A 14,282-nucleotide genomic window follows, 5' to 3' on the forward strand; every position below is an offset into this window, starting at 1 on the left:
ACAACAGTACAAAAACAAAAGTCTGTATTTACAACACTACTATGGCCTTCTCATCTTACCCTCTTTGGTTTCACTGCTGACCTGATTACTTGAAAAGGAACAAAAGGCATGAGAAAACAACACACTAGGTGCTTCAAAATGTTGACCTACTGGTTTTCAAATCATGTGGTTTTGCAAAAGCAATCACACAATATGATTATATTGTATTAATGTTGTAGATGCCGGATGGGGAAGAGCTACACTGGTAACTTCTATACTTTGTAACACAATGTATTCTCTTTACAGTTTGGAAAAGCATTGAAAAGATAAAACAGCCAAGATCAACTGCTGCGTGGTTCCCTCAACTTAACATTTAGTGTTTTATCTACACCTGAAGTGTCCAAAAAAATCAGCTGTTACTTTCTTGCCTATGTTGGCAAAAATATGGATTTACAATGTCAGGTGATGAAAAACACTACAAAACCAATTCCACATGTTCTATTATAACTACCACAGGCTGCTCACAAGCGGTTACTCAGACTTAGTGTAAATCTGAGTCATGGCAGTAGTCACCATCTACTGGTGTTCTCAGATATATGAGCAGATTTTAGGTTGAGGTTAAGTGAGTCATGAATATTTGCATGCATACTTTGGGAAGTTTCTATGTTGTGTGCTTAATAGATTAGCTGACCTGTAGATGTGAACCAGGTATTTGATTCCTTTTAAAACTGTCTTTCCTATTGGTGGACTGCTGTGGGGTTTTATTATGGGATGAGAGCAGAATGCTGTAAACCCAGAGCCATCATCTTTACACACCCCATCGTATCTGCTACTCTCAACCACTGTCTTCAGTTTGTGTTATCCTTCGCTGAGCTTAAAATACCATCATTACAACAGTGAGGATGGTGTATCACCTTATACACTCTCATGTAACTCTCCCACCATGCAGTACCTTTTCAACACTTGATGATGCCTTCCACGCAGGCTTAATATTATTATCTCGCATGCTGCAGCACATCCATCCAGGTAGGTTGCACACAGAATATAAATACATCAAATACACAAAAAAACCCAAAACAAACAAAAAAAAAACAAATAGAACATTCAGACCTGGCTTCAGTGAAGCTCTTCCAAAAAGAAAATGTGAAATCTACTCCAAAAACTATTGTCTCAACTATAGAGCAGACATGTGCCCAGGTGAAGACATGAAGACAACAATGTAGTGTATTAAACCAAACAACATGTGAACAAAGTCATTTTAGTATCAACTTCAAAAAAAAAGAAAAGAAACGTTATGGCAGAACATAATTTAGCATTTCTTACAACTTGTTGCTTTTCTGATAACTTCTCGCCTTTTCGCTATTTCTTCCTTTTTAAAATGATCTGCAACATAAATGAGTCCAAAAGTCCCTCTGGAGACCTCAAAGAAAACAAAATGAAAGGGGCTGAAATAGGGAAGAAATTTACAAAAAACAAAGAATTAGTGGTTGAGTGTGTGTAAATGCTCCATTTGCCAATAATTAATTTACACCTGCACAAATGCTATTAAAACACAGTAGTTTGCTTTTTTTTTGGGTTACAGTTACAATAAACTGCATGTATAGAAATCATTCACAGTACATCCAGTTCCTTATTTAATATTATGACTATAGCTAGGACTCTTACTGTCGTGGGAATCCATTGACTAAATATTCATTTGCCAGTGTTTCAAAAACCAGAGAACATAAGCCAAGAAATGTTGAGGTTATCTTCTGCAAAGTTTGAGGACATTTTCAGTAAGGTTATACAGCAGTGAAGTGTCTTTTTCTCTGAGCTCAACCAAACAAAAGGCTTCTCCACACAAAGCGCACAAAAAAGTCTAAATAAAAATAAACATCGGCATGCTCAGCCATGGCACACGCATAATTAGGATTTGTTATACAGGCCTTAAAAAGTGGAAAAGGAATTTACATTCTTTGAAGAAATTTGAGAACAAATTAGAAAAAAAAAAAAAAAAAAGATCATAAAAGAAAAAACCAAAGCCGCAAAAAAAAAAAAAAAAAAAAAGAAGAACCTCCACCACACAGCCTCATGGAATCTCCTGAACAAAACATAACAGGGAGCATTCACCAGGAACACACAAACAAAATGACACAGTAACACGAGGCAGCCTCAGTAAAGACTTCAAACAGTGAGGTGGGACAGCAGGCTGTGGGCAGGTCTTGGTGGAACATTTCTCTGATTGTTGCTGCTTATGTGGAGCCTGATGGAGCGCGTCAGCAGCCAACTGGGAGTCTGTGTTTTTGATGTTGCAAAGGCTGCTTTCAACTGCTTCTTCCCCACAGAGACAAGCAGAGAAATATACTCATTAACAATCATTTCAATCGTGCATGATTTTAACATTTTGTTGTTACTAAATATATTCAATTATCTTAAAGAATAGGTTCGTGTGTACACATAGAAAGAGTTCTTGGGCGCTGTCCAAGAAGTGAGGAGACAAATTCTGCATTCTAAAATTCAGCTGAAGGTAATGTGAGGCTTCAGCAGCTTGAGTTAGTCAATTTGAGCGTATCTTCCAAAGTTCCAGTCCGAGTACAGAATATATAGTGGTATAGCAGGATGAAATGTCCTCTTTATATTTCCCCAGTGTTTCCTTCCTGAGCTGCAGTGGAGGAACAGTAACACAGAAATGGTAATTGAGACTGTAACTTTTAAAGGTACTCACTTGACTTCTCTAACTCAGACTAGTGAAGCTTTTTATTATTTTCAGCTGAACTTTAAAATGTATTTTTACACAGAATGAGGACAGTAGATTCTGTCCCACATCATTTAGCCTACATTGAAAGAACTTTAGGAAGGGATCACTAGCCAACTACAACAGACAGGAGTGACCCAAAACTCTTTCCATGTGCAGCACACGGCCTACAGTATGGGTGTGTGAGTATTGTGTAAAAGGATGTTATACAGATATCTTATTACTCTGTGCTGTAGACCTCACACTCCTGCACTGGCTGGTGTGTTCTTTAGTGCCTGCATTCAAACACATTTAACATAATACATCTTCTCGCTTTTTCTCATTTGACGGCTCCATGACTATAACAGTGAGTATTTTTACTCAACCGTGTTTTCCACTGTTTTTCCCTGACATGTTGCTTCACCATACAGATTACTGTCACGCTAGTTGATTTGGAAAGGGCTCCTAAGACTAATAACAACAATCACGTTTTCAGTCTGTGTAAGGTAGATGCCACTGTTCATGTGTGCTTCAACTGACAGAGCTTTGATAGCTTGTTGTGCTACATATCACAACCTCTTGACTTTGTCCTACACTGTCAACTTCTCAAAGAACTCCATTGGACAACAACAGAGGTCTACAGCACAGAGGAATATAATATATTAGATGTTTGATACACACAACACATGTTAGTACATCAGTCCGTTAAAGAAAAATTCCATTTTTTTTTTTACAATTTGGGTCATCTGGTAGTTTTGACGATCATAACATCATCAAAGTAATCACTGGCATCTGAGACCAGCGCAACATTACTACGGTAAAGTCTGACAGGTCAAGAAACTCCAGCGGTCAGATGAAAGACCCAAACGGAATCTGCTGACTTTTTAAAAAAAAACATTTTTTTTTTTCTGTTTTCAACAGAATGGAAATCTGCGGAATTCTGCTGAATGTTTTTTTTTTTGCTTGTAATTGATAGATAATATTCATTTAAGATAAGAAATATTGTTTTTAGTTTATTAGAGCTCAGCCACATTGTTCTGGACATGGAAACAAAGGTTTTACAATTACACAAAATCACATTAAATTGGGTGAGTTTTTGTAAATCCTATTTTACAGGAAAAGACGTAGTAATGTAAAAATACTGATTTTATGACATATTTGGTATAAGAGAAAAATAAGCAAGTAACACAAGGGACACAGGATTAAAAGTGGGAATAAGTCATTTTCATTTCACTGGGTCTTAACATTTTGAGTTTTACAAGTAACATCTTTATTGGTGGAAAATCTGTGAAAATCTGCAGAAGTGTCATCGGAATTCCGTGGGTGCGGTTTCCATGTGCTCCATAATATCAGTAATACTGTCATTACAGCGGAAAGTACAGCATGTTAAGAAGAAAGTCAGTCTGTAAACTGTGACTGATGTTTACAGTGTACAATTTAATAATAACAATTTTACTGTTTGCTTTCACTTCCTCCTCCAAATAAGTTTGAATGTAAATAGTCTGGCTGATCATATTTAGTTTGGTCTGAATCACCATCTATGACACCTGTGCGCTGTGTAATGACATCACAGTGATTCATTTGCTGGGAATGATGACCAATCCAACAAACACATGACCCAAGTTGTAATAAACTGGAGTTATACTTCATTATTTGCATTTAACATCTACAGTGACATTCATATTAAAGTATTTCAAATTTAACCTTCAAATGAAATGTAACTTTTTAGTATTTCAAAGTGACCGTTCTCACCTCTTTCATCACACACATTACAGCCTGAGCGCCTTTAAACGGTGTGATTGTTCTCCTCCAGTTTCTTGCTCTCCTCAGATGTCCCCGCCTCCTTCTCTCCAGTTTTCCAGCTTCCTTGTCTGTGGTGAATACACAATTGCAAAATGCATGATGCACCTCTGCTATAGAATGACCTTTTCACCCAGCTCCAGAAGGCACAGCTGGTCACTCCGCAGCAGACTGCAAACTCATCTCTTCAGCATACACACATCACGCTCCTGCTGCATCTGCCATATCTCCCTCTGCTACGTGCTCTGAAAACTCCCGCCGGATTCTACATCCTCAGCTGCTTATCTCTTCTTTGACACGTGATTATTTTAGAAGCCAGACAGGAGTGTTTGTTCATTTTATTGTCAGAGAGAAAGTAGCTGTAAACCTTGACCATGTTCCTACTGGTTATTATTCTAAACTCGCTCAGAGGCAACAATTCTGTTTTTTTTCCTTTTGTGTGAATGCAGTTCCAGTTAGCAAGAGCAGTGCCATCAGGACTTGAGCAGGGACATGAAAATGGAATGTGAAAATGCAAATGTGCACGTGTACCAGTGTGCGCTGGAGTGTGTCTTTCTTTACCTTGAATTCTTCATGTAGAGCCAGTAGATGAGTCCCACCACAGCAGCAGCTATGAGGAGCCCTGCCAGGACCCCAACTATGAGCTTCGCCTGGTCCCCGGAATCCTCCTGAGAGCCTGGAAACAGACAGCAGCACTTTGATTCAACTAACACACACACACACACACACACACAAGCTTCCCCACAAAGCACCTCAAGGAATTCTTTGAAAATTGTTTCTAGCTGTGATGAAAAAACACAGTCACCAAAATTGTAACGTGTCACTGGTAGATCATTGGCTGCTTTTAGCATGAGCTACATCAGCCTGTGTCACACTACTCTACACTCAAGCAGTAAAGCTTCGTCAGCTGACCCTTCATCACGCCACACTTTATTTCATCGCTTTGTGTTTATAGCTCGGCGACATGTTCTCGTTGTTACCGTAGCGACTAGTAAACCACACCGACTTGACTTTTGTTTACATTCCAGGAAAATAGCATCAGCAATGAGACGTCAGATATTTGGGGGGGGGGGGAGGGGACAGTGGCGTGTGGCGCCTTCCTTAAATAGAACAGGAGACTTTGTCAGGGAGATGAAGAAATGCATTAATGTCGGCATGTGGGCTAAGTGTTTAGACGTTATGTTTTGACGTTTCGTTTCTGTTGCGTGTTTCAGACTCGCTCACCATCATCCTCCATTTATCTCACCAGGTAATCACAGCTGTACGTGTATTCAATATGACAGTGTTTGTGACTTTATAAAGAATAGCAGGTGCGTGGAACCTGTCACCATCGTGCATGATTTATGTCCTGCAGGCGACACTTTTTCACTTCAATTAGTACTAACAGTGACTTGTTTTGTTGACAAGAATTAGAAATGGCAGGAGACTGTGCAGCTAGATTCACTACACCTTAAATATATGAATCTATACGTGTTTTGTAACTAGAAGACCATAAATTGTACCTTACATACAATATATTTGGAAGAAATAGTAGCCTATTATGTATATCTGTTTAAGAGTTGAACTTCAAATCACTGAATTCTAGGTGACACATGGATGGGTTTGATGACTGTGTTTTCATCATCCAACAAACACTACGTGAAGTTCTTTCATAATCATCCAGCACTCTTGATAATCTCTCTAATCTGCCTCTGAGAGCTGCATAAGTGAGCCACTCTGAGCAAAATAATGAAGATGGAAAAAGCTGAGATGACAGTAATGTTTGCATGTGGGGGTGATGAGTGTTTGAGGACATAATAGTTTACTGGGTGTATAATCAGAGAACCCAACAAGATAACAGTTTGGGTAGCCATGACGGCAGCTTTCACTTCAAGTCTCATTTGAGGTTTGTTGAAGGAATTATTGAACAGAAGCTCCTATTAAAAGTGTAGAAAGGAAAAGAAAGGGGCAAAGGAAAAAAACAAAAGCTTACCTCTTTCCTGTTTCTCCTCTTTAAAAACTGAAATCAAACATAAATAAATTAGAAATCATAAAAAAATAAAAGCAAAAACATACACATGCTGTTGGTCTAAAAAGCCCAAAGGCAAACTCAGTCCTGCTCTGATGAATAGTGAGAGAAGCCGGCCAGGTGAAGCCTCTCGAGATGAAATCTAAAGCTGTTATATATTTTTTTTCTGGTTGTGCCTCCCAACAAGCAAACTGAACTTAGGAAGGGGAGAGCAACTATAGCTTCTAAAAGCAACAATTTACTATGCTTTCAGAGCATATGGCAGGCACTGGCTCTTAGACTGCAGGAAAAAGAAAGGCGAGACAGGTTTAGCTCCCCAACAAACAAGAAAGCCAGCCAAACCCGGGAGATAGTGAAGGAGGAGGAGAGACAAAAGAAAGGAGGATTATCACCGACTGAAAGAAAGAATGAGGAGGAAGAGCAATGGCACAGCATGTATGCATGAAATGAAAGGATACCGCTGTAGCATTCAGCGTTAGCCTTTGACAGTCCTGGCCTTTCATTACATACTTCCTTTTGTTTTTTTTCATTCCAGCATCTATAGTAATTGGTGTGCCATGCATTCATTTAAATGTAAGTTCCACATAAGCACGTTCTGGAACGGTTCCACTCAGTAAATAACTGCATTGATAATAGGTTTAAATGATTCAGGAACAAAGAACAATTATAAAGTGTTTGCTAAGAAGAAGAAAAAAAAACTCCACAGGATGTTGTGTCAATAACAGCAGTTTACTGATCGTTTACCATCAAAAGCTCCAACACACACACACATATATATAGACTTCATAGCAGGGCACAAAGTGAAGATATGACAGAGTGTGGATTTATAGTCATTAAAAGAATTAATTCATCCTAAATAACTACTGATGTGACTTTTTCCTCTAAATTGGTTAATTGGTTTCTGATTATTTCCCCTTCATCTCTGCTCTGTCTTATAATGACAGAAGTACTAAAAGCACCACATCAAATGTATTCACACTTAAATGAAGGTAAAACAAGCCACCACATTTCACCTCATCCAATGGAAACTTTTATAAAGCAGTTTAATTACAGCAGAATCTATTTTTTCTTGTTATATCACTACACCACTGAAGAAAGAAAGAAGCAGTGTTACGATTCTTCAAATATCTGCACTGAGTGTGTGTGAAGCTGCAAAGAATAACACTGAGATGAGCAAAGATATCAATACTTGTTGTTTTGTCAGTATTGTAGAGTCTGGAGACCCACTGTTCAACCATAACACTGCTGAGATGTGAGCTGAAAAGAATACTGCTGATTACCATTTACTGTTCTCACTACATGGATACAGATGGTGCTCTAAATGTCAATGTCATTCACACTTCATACTGAATATACTTTATACTTGATAATATTCATCAATATTCTGTGTTTCAGATATAATCATTTACTTGCTTTGCCTCAGTGTGTTTATATAAGCTTCATTAAGCTATCATTTAGATATGATTATTGTCCAATCTATATATTTTTTTGTTTGTATTATATTGAGAATATGTCCTGTTAAATGTGAAGTAGTTATGGAACTAGTATTTCACTGTTTCAAAGAGCAACCGTTATTAAAATGAGGCTCCAATAATCAAGCTACAGCTGAGAGCTTCTGGCAAAAGCCTCTCTAACTGTGAATTCACACTGGCAGCAACACAATCATCAAGCCACCAGCAGCCGATTTGTTTCCCACAGAGCTGAGCTGCAGACACACTCACATGCATAGATGGTCAACGGGGTTACAGGCTGAGAAAAAGCTGTGACTATACAGAAAATCAGATTTGTCTGATTTCATGGTTTTAATGCATGTTAAAAGCATCCAGAGTTAATCTTAAAATGAAGGTGACTAATTTGTCTCTCTCTTTTTAGTTAATGCTGCCATATTAGCCTAATACATTAACTCAAAACAATGAAATGTGGTACCGCAGTGAAGCAAGTAAGAATACATGATTTTCCTGTTCAAAGCTGTAAAACTTCAGCTACTGGCTGATGCATCGCTGCACCTCTCTCACTCCGATGGAGAAAAGAAACCCAACCAACCAAGTTGTTTACAGTGTGCATGAGCATTAACTTACCAGAGGAGACATTGATCGTCATGACATCATCTCCAAGCTTGTTGCTGACAATGCAGGTGACAGTCAGGTTCACCTTGGGGACCACAGTGATTTTATGGATGGCCTTGCCATTGATGTAAGAGCTCTCCTCCTGGAGGCAAAAAAAAACCACACACAAGAGAATAAGAGTCTCCAGAAATATTTGGGGAGATAAATCTATCACATGTAGCAGCCTCCTTAGTTGCGCACACATTATCGACTTTTCCATTCTACAGGATGTGGAGTATATTGCCTGCTAGGTGTTGAATGGTAGAATGGTGGGAAAACAGGGAGGAAAATACCGCAAATGTCGACATCAGACGGTAGCTGATGATACGCCGGAGGAGTCTGATAGTAAACAACAAACTGCAAACTCATCCTGAATGCAGAAGTAAACACAAAACATCATCGACCCTGCCAACAAACCTGAATCCATCCAAGAAATGATGCCTCATTGTTGGAGCATTACCTGCTCACAATGAGGCCTGAGGTCGTTCATCACAGAACATCTTGATAAGTACATTATTTATCAGAGTGAATGATGCTCTGTACTGAGACTGAGCATCACCCACACTGCATGGAAAGGTTGTCTATGAGATTAGTTTGGGTAATTAAAAAAAAGAGAAAAGAAAACAACAAAAAGAGGTTTAAAGGAGCATGTTTTCATCTATCCCGCTGCATGATGATGTGCAGCATTGTTTGCATTTCCATTGATCTCTCTCTCAAAACCGGGGCCCAGGGCTCTTTAAAACATTCATTCATGACACTGCACCGTCATGTTTGATCATGCCTTGTAAAACTCTGGCAGGAGATACAGTCACCTCCAGTTTAAACCATCTGTGTACAAATTTGCTGATTTAGTTTGGGATAAAATGAAGGATTAAGTGTTTCCTTGTGCATTGAGCACATTCTCTCCTATCTTGTAAATAATAACAGATTATGTGAACATGCACTGGCACCTGGCATAAAACTGGATTTATTTTAACTCAAAAAAAGTTCACTAATTTGGAGATCCATGTTTTTCACAGGACAGAAATGATATGCGACTGTTTGCAACATCAGACAATTATTCCTGCTGTGTATTGGGAGGAAATTGCCGTCATTTATCAAATGTTGGCCGTAACAGAACAATTAAGTTGCTTTAAGTGCAGAAATGATCCTCATTCAGCTGCCACTGATGCATCATAGCTCAGACTGGTGACTACCATTAGGATAGTTCACAGGATCCAATACACAATGGCTCCTAGAACAATTCTGCACTATGTGTACAGTCTGAATGCAACAACACCGTGCAGAGGGCTGACATAAAAGAGGAATGGTAGAAAAGAGTGAAAACCTCAGAAGGAGCTCTTTTTTACTTTAATTTTTAGAGCAAAGAAAAACTCTGACAGAATCCTCAAAGAACTCTTTAATCAAACCATACTGCTCTGCTTGCTGTTATCTTGCTTCATTTTGTTGCTTTTTCTCCACCACCAGCCTAACTCGACACATCTCTGCTTTTAAGATGCTAAAACACGCACACACACACCTCAGCACTTACATTTGAGTTATTGACACTCCATTGGAAGATGGGCTCTGGCACTCCCTGAGCCTCGCAGGTCAGAACTTTGAATTGGGCATCACCAGCACGGTGTTTGGTCAGGCTGGTGATCACAGGCTTTCCTGATGCAAACATATTATGTTGTTACTCACATAGTCAGTTCAATAGTGATAACACTCCGACATTTCATTCGTTGTACCCTGAGATAATAAAGTGTTACAACTTAGCAACTTCTTTTTTCCAGAAGAACAGATTAAAAGTAGGTGGAAGCTGGGTACTTCAGTTATTAAAGAGATGCAGACAGTGAAGATACAGTATGCAAGGGATTCTCAGTGTGGGTGTTATATACTGTATCCTTAACATTTTGTTCAGTCAGTGTACACCTCAGGTATCAATCTTAAAAATGGTGATATAACCTAGTTCCAAGTTTAAAATCACATATTGGTTACAAATAAGTGAGCTTCCATCCTGCCGGGTTTATTACTTCTTCAAAGAAAAGAAGATTGGTACAACTAAAATATGAGCAGGAGACATTCTTAGTGTTCCACTCGTTTCAGCCAGTAGAGGAGATAACTATGACACACACACACACACACACACACACACACCTTCTACAACCAGTTCAAAGCTCTTCTCTCGTGTCAGGCCATGCATGGACACTTCACATTTGTAGACTCCTGCATCAGCGTAGGTGAGCTTAGTAAAGGCAGGCTCCTTGACTACCTTTCCATTCTGAAAAACAAAAAACAAAAACACATTGTCAGGATTGACTCTCTCAAGCAAAGTGCACCTGTAACTCACATTTAAATGCAACAGTAACATACACATTCCTTTCTCATCCAGTGTCGTTAGTACTTATCAAAATGCTCTCACAGCCTGACTCACCAAGGACATCCAGTAAAAGCATGAATGCAACATTCAGTTCTATATTTCCATTGGTTTCAGGGTTGCTGGCATTCTCATTTCACATATTATCGTCGCCTTTACTCATATCTACAGAATATTTTTAATGCTGCAATTATTGCCATTTTTTTTGACGTTTTATACCAGACTAAATTTACCCACTATATCAAATATATCTTACCAGGATTTCTGATGCAGATAAATATTAGAACAGTAATTCCCCTTTAAGATCATCTACCATTCCTTCAGTAAATGTAACATGACGTGTCTTCTTCTGGTTTTTAGTGTAGACTGAGCTCTGTGTCAGATACACTGTGTAAAATAAATAGCCTGACTTTACCACCTAGCTCCTGAGGTGTTGATGGACATCATCAGTGTCTTATTCTCAGTATATAAGAGCTCCAGAGTGAGTTTCTCTGGTCAGGTTTGATTACTGGCTCAAAAGAAAGTAAACAGGCAAACTCTACCATTTCCTGTGTCTGATCAACACCTATCCCAGGCACCCATTACCTTAGTCCATGATATTTTGGCAACATCCGAGGCACTCTTCTCCATCTTCACAGACAATGTCTCCCCAAATGTCTTCACAACCTTCCCGGTGGGACTCAGATTCAGGTCCAAGTCTGAGAAAACAAGACAGAAAAACGATGGTAATGTTGAGCTGTGTCAGCTGACAGTAGATAAGCACAGTGTCCATTTATTTTGCTGCCTCTTATCGCGATGATGCATTAACCTTGAAGCACTAATGTTCCATGGTCCACTTCCCTTTGGAGAGTGTATATTTTACATAGAGCATTGAACTGTGAGTACAGGCTTATGAGATGACATGCTGCTGAAGATGAAGATGTTGTATATGTTTTGTAATTGTGAACACACCCCATGTACAGACCCGCACCAACAATACACTGATCTACTATCAAGTCACCATGAAAGTCTGATATAACTTATTCCTTAGTGCTGTAGAGCTCATCACACCACACACACACACACACACACACACACACACACACACACACACACACACACACACACAAAACACAAACACACACAAAGTAGTTTATTTTGACCCACCCTTCTGCTGCCAGAAATACTCACTAGAGAACCAAATATGGTTTATTGTGGTACAGATATTCCCCAACCAATGTGCTTTTTCCTCCTGTGCTGAACACCACAGTGACTGGCTGTTTTTGGGAAATAACCTTTATTTAGTTTAATGGCTAAAAATGAAACTATTTGAGAGCCATTTCTTTAAAGAGATGTTCAGTAGGGGACAGTGGGTTTGGGGGCAGAGCAGACAGACAGTATGGAGAGATGTACTAACACATCATTTGTTTTGGTCTGTTCCTGGGATTTGTTGACAATAACACAAATATAGAATAATGGAAGCATTAGAGGTGCTTTTTCGGCTATGCTTGAGTTTGTGTTGACACAATTCTGCAGTGAGTCCAGCCTCAAATGTCACAATCCCATATAGTCTATGGTAGGAAGTTTGTTTTTTCCGGAACATATTTGAAGTGGATATAACATGGCATGGTGCTGGGCTCAGGTAATATGGAAATTCTGATAGATACGAGCTCCAAACTGAATATATGATATATTATATTATACTAAACAACTATTTAAGCGTGACCAGGAAGCGAAGGGATTCAAAATCTATTTTTCATCACACCACCACAAGATACAAAGCTGCCATAAGTATGTTTACAGTCAGTACAATCAGTCAGTAATCATAATCACACAAATGTCATCGTAAAAACTCAATTTGAGATCACCACTTCTAAAATACTGCAACTACTCAAGGCTTTTGTTTTTCTCCTCTTTGATTACTTTGCAGTGTTTAATAAAAACAAATGAATTCCACTCTAAGTGCATCTTTGTTAAGAGTGGAAAAGCTAATCAGCAGCAACGAGTGCTCTACAGGATATGGTAGTGACGGCGTCTCATTTGGTTAACACATTCAAGATGTGCTTATCCACCTTTATTATTGTTTTCTGTTCATTTCCTGTTTAATACAAGTAGAATGTCTTGTGCCTGGTGAATACAATGCACCATTATAATGCATCTCTCATCCAACCTGCTTTTCTTCTTTCTAGAAATGTAGAAAAAGCTGATTTTATATTCCAGAATGTATGTGAGAGTGTATTCACTTCAAAAATGATGGCATTAGCACGTTGTTTATATATGTATGTATGTATGTGTGTGTGTGTGTATTTCAGTGAAGGGTACAAACTTGCTGTTTTGGGGGACAGTTAATTATCTAGTTTTGGCAGGAAAATGGGGGGAAAAAATGACATCACACAAAGAGGAGGGAAATGTTGATCTGTTAGCTGTCAGAGGACGTTTACGTTCCTGCCAGCCAGCTAGCAAGAGCAACAGCAACTTTTCTTTTCTTACGAGCGTGCGTTCCCCCGAGACGCACACAAACACACACTCTCACCAAAGTATCTTAAACAATTTCCAATTTAGAGAGCTATTGTTTTTCTTTCCTCAGTCACAAACTCAATTTAAAAGTAGGGAGCTGAAAAAAAAAAACACTTCTTTGTTTAAGATGTGTGAAATGCACTGAAGCTGCAATATGGGACATAGAGGAGGGAAAATGTGTCAGACTTATTTTTTATTACAATCATAGGACCCATTTGAACTGCAGGCTCAGAAACATACACCTGGGAAGAAGGGAGTAATTACTTGAGGGAGTGCTGGTGGATGGTAGGAGGGAAAAACAGCTTATCAGTTGCCTGAGCTTCTCGCCCACCCAAACACTTTGTCATTTTGCTTACTCGATGTCAGAAATTTCTAATTAGTTCTCCTCCTCCCTGCCTGGCACTCCACACTCTGCCTCCCTGCCAGGCTGGGATCTTAAAGTTGAAATTTGATTACCATTACTCTGCTCCCATGACTTTATTTACAGTGGATAAAAGTGCCTTGTTATATATAGGAAGTTAAGGCATTTCAATCAAGCAGGGAGGAGCACAGGGAGGTTTTGGGGGAGCTCGAGGCAAAAGGAAAGTGATGACAACAGTTGGAGGTTTTGTCTGTGCTGCAGCAGTGATTCCTCTCCTTGTTGTTGCGATTCAGTATGCTAAGGCTCTGCATATGTCATGAGTACTCACAGTTAACAACGATGCTTTGGGAGCCCTCCATTTTCTCATTGTCAGCCAGAGAGCATTTGTATTCGCCCGAATCCGCTCTGTCGATGGCAGTCAAAGTGTATGTGTCCGAATTTTCCACCAGCATTTTCTGTTC

At 39.1% G+C, this 14,282-nt stretch overlaps 1 protein-coding gene across 2 annotated transcripts in view; it reads right to left on the reverse strand.

The window, feature by feature from the left end:
- alcama (activated leukocyte cell adhesion molecule a) overlaps positions 1 to 14,282 on the reverse strand; it is a 74,799-nt gene continuing 60,517 nt past the window's right edge. Inside the window, exons 8-16 of one of the 2 annotated variants that reach the window (XM_062433731.1) lie at positions 14,150 to 14,282; positions 11,550 to 11,662; positions 10,745 to 10,868; positions 10,137 to 10,258; positions 8,579 to 8,708; positions 6,465 to 6,491; positions 5,054 to 5,168; positions 4,445 to 4,563; positions 1 to 2,289 (exon numbers count right to left, since the gene is read on the reverse strand). In XM_062433731.1, coding sequence (XP_062289715.1) covers positions 4,479 to 4,563; positions 5,054 to 5,168; positions 6,465 to 6,491; positions 8,579 to 8,708; positions 10,137 to 10,258; positions 10,745 to 10,868; positions 11,550 to 11,662; positions 14,150 to 14,282 — 849 coding nt within the window. In that variant the 3' untranslated portion in view covers positions 1 to 2,289; positions 4,445 to 4,478. Of the gene's footprint in view, positions 2,293 to 4,444; positions 4,564 to 5,053; positions 5,169 to 6,464; positions 6,492 to 8,578; positions 8,709 to 10,136; positions 10,259 to 10,744; positions 10,869 to 11,549; positions 11,663 to 14,149 lie in introns of both variants that reach the window. The other variant, XM_062433732.1, reaches the window with a different exon arrangement.

Source organism: Scomber scombrus, chromosome 14, assembly GCF_963691925.1.
Source record: "Scomber scombrus chromosome 14, fScoSco1.1, whole genome shotgun sequence".
Classification (NCBI taxonomy): domain Eukaryota; kingdom Metazoa; phylum Chordata; class Actinopteri; order Scombriformes; family Scombridae; genus Scomber; species Scomber scombrus.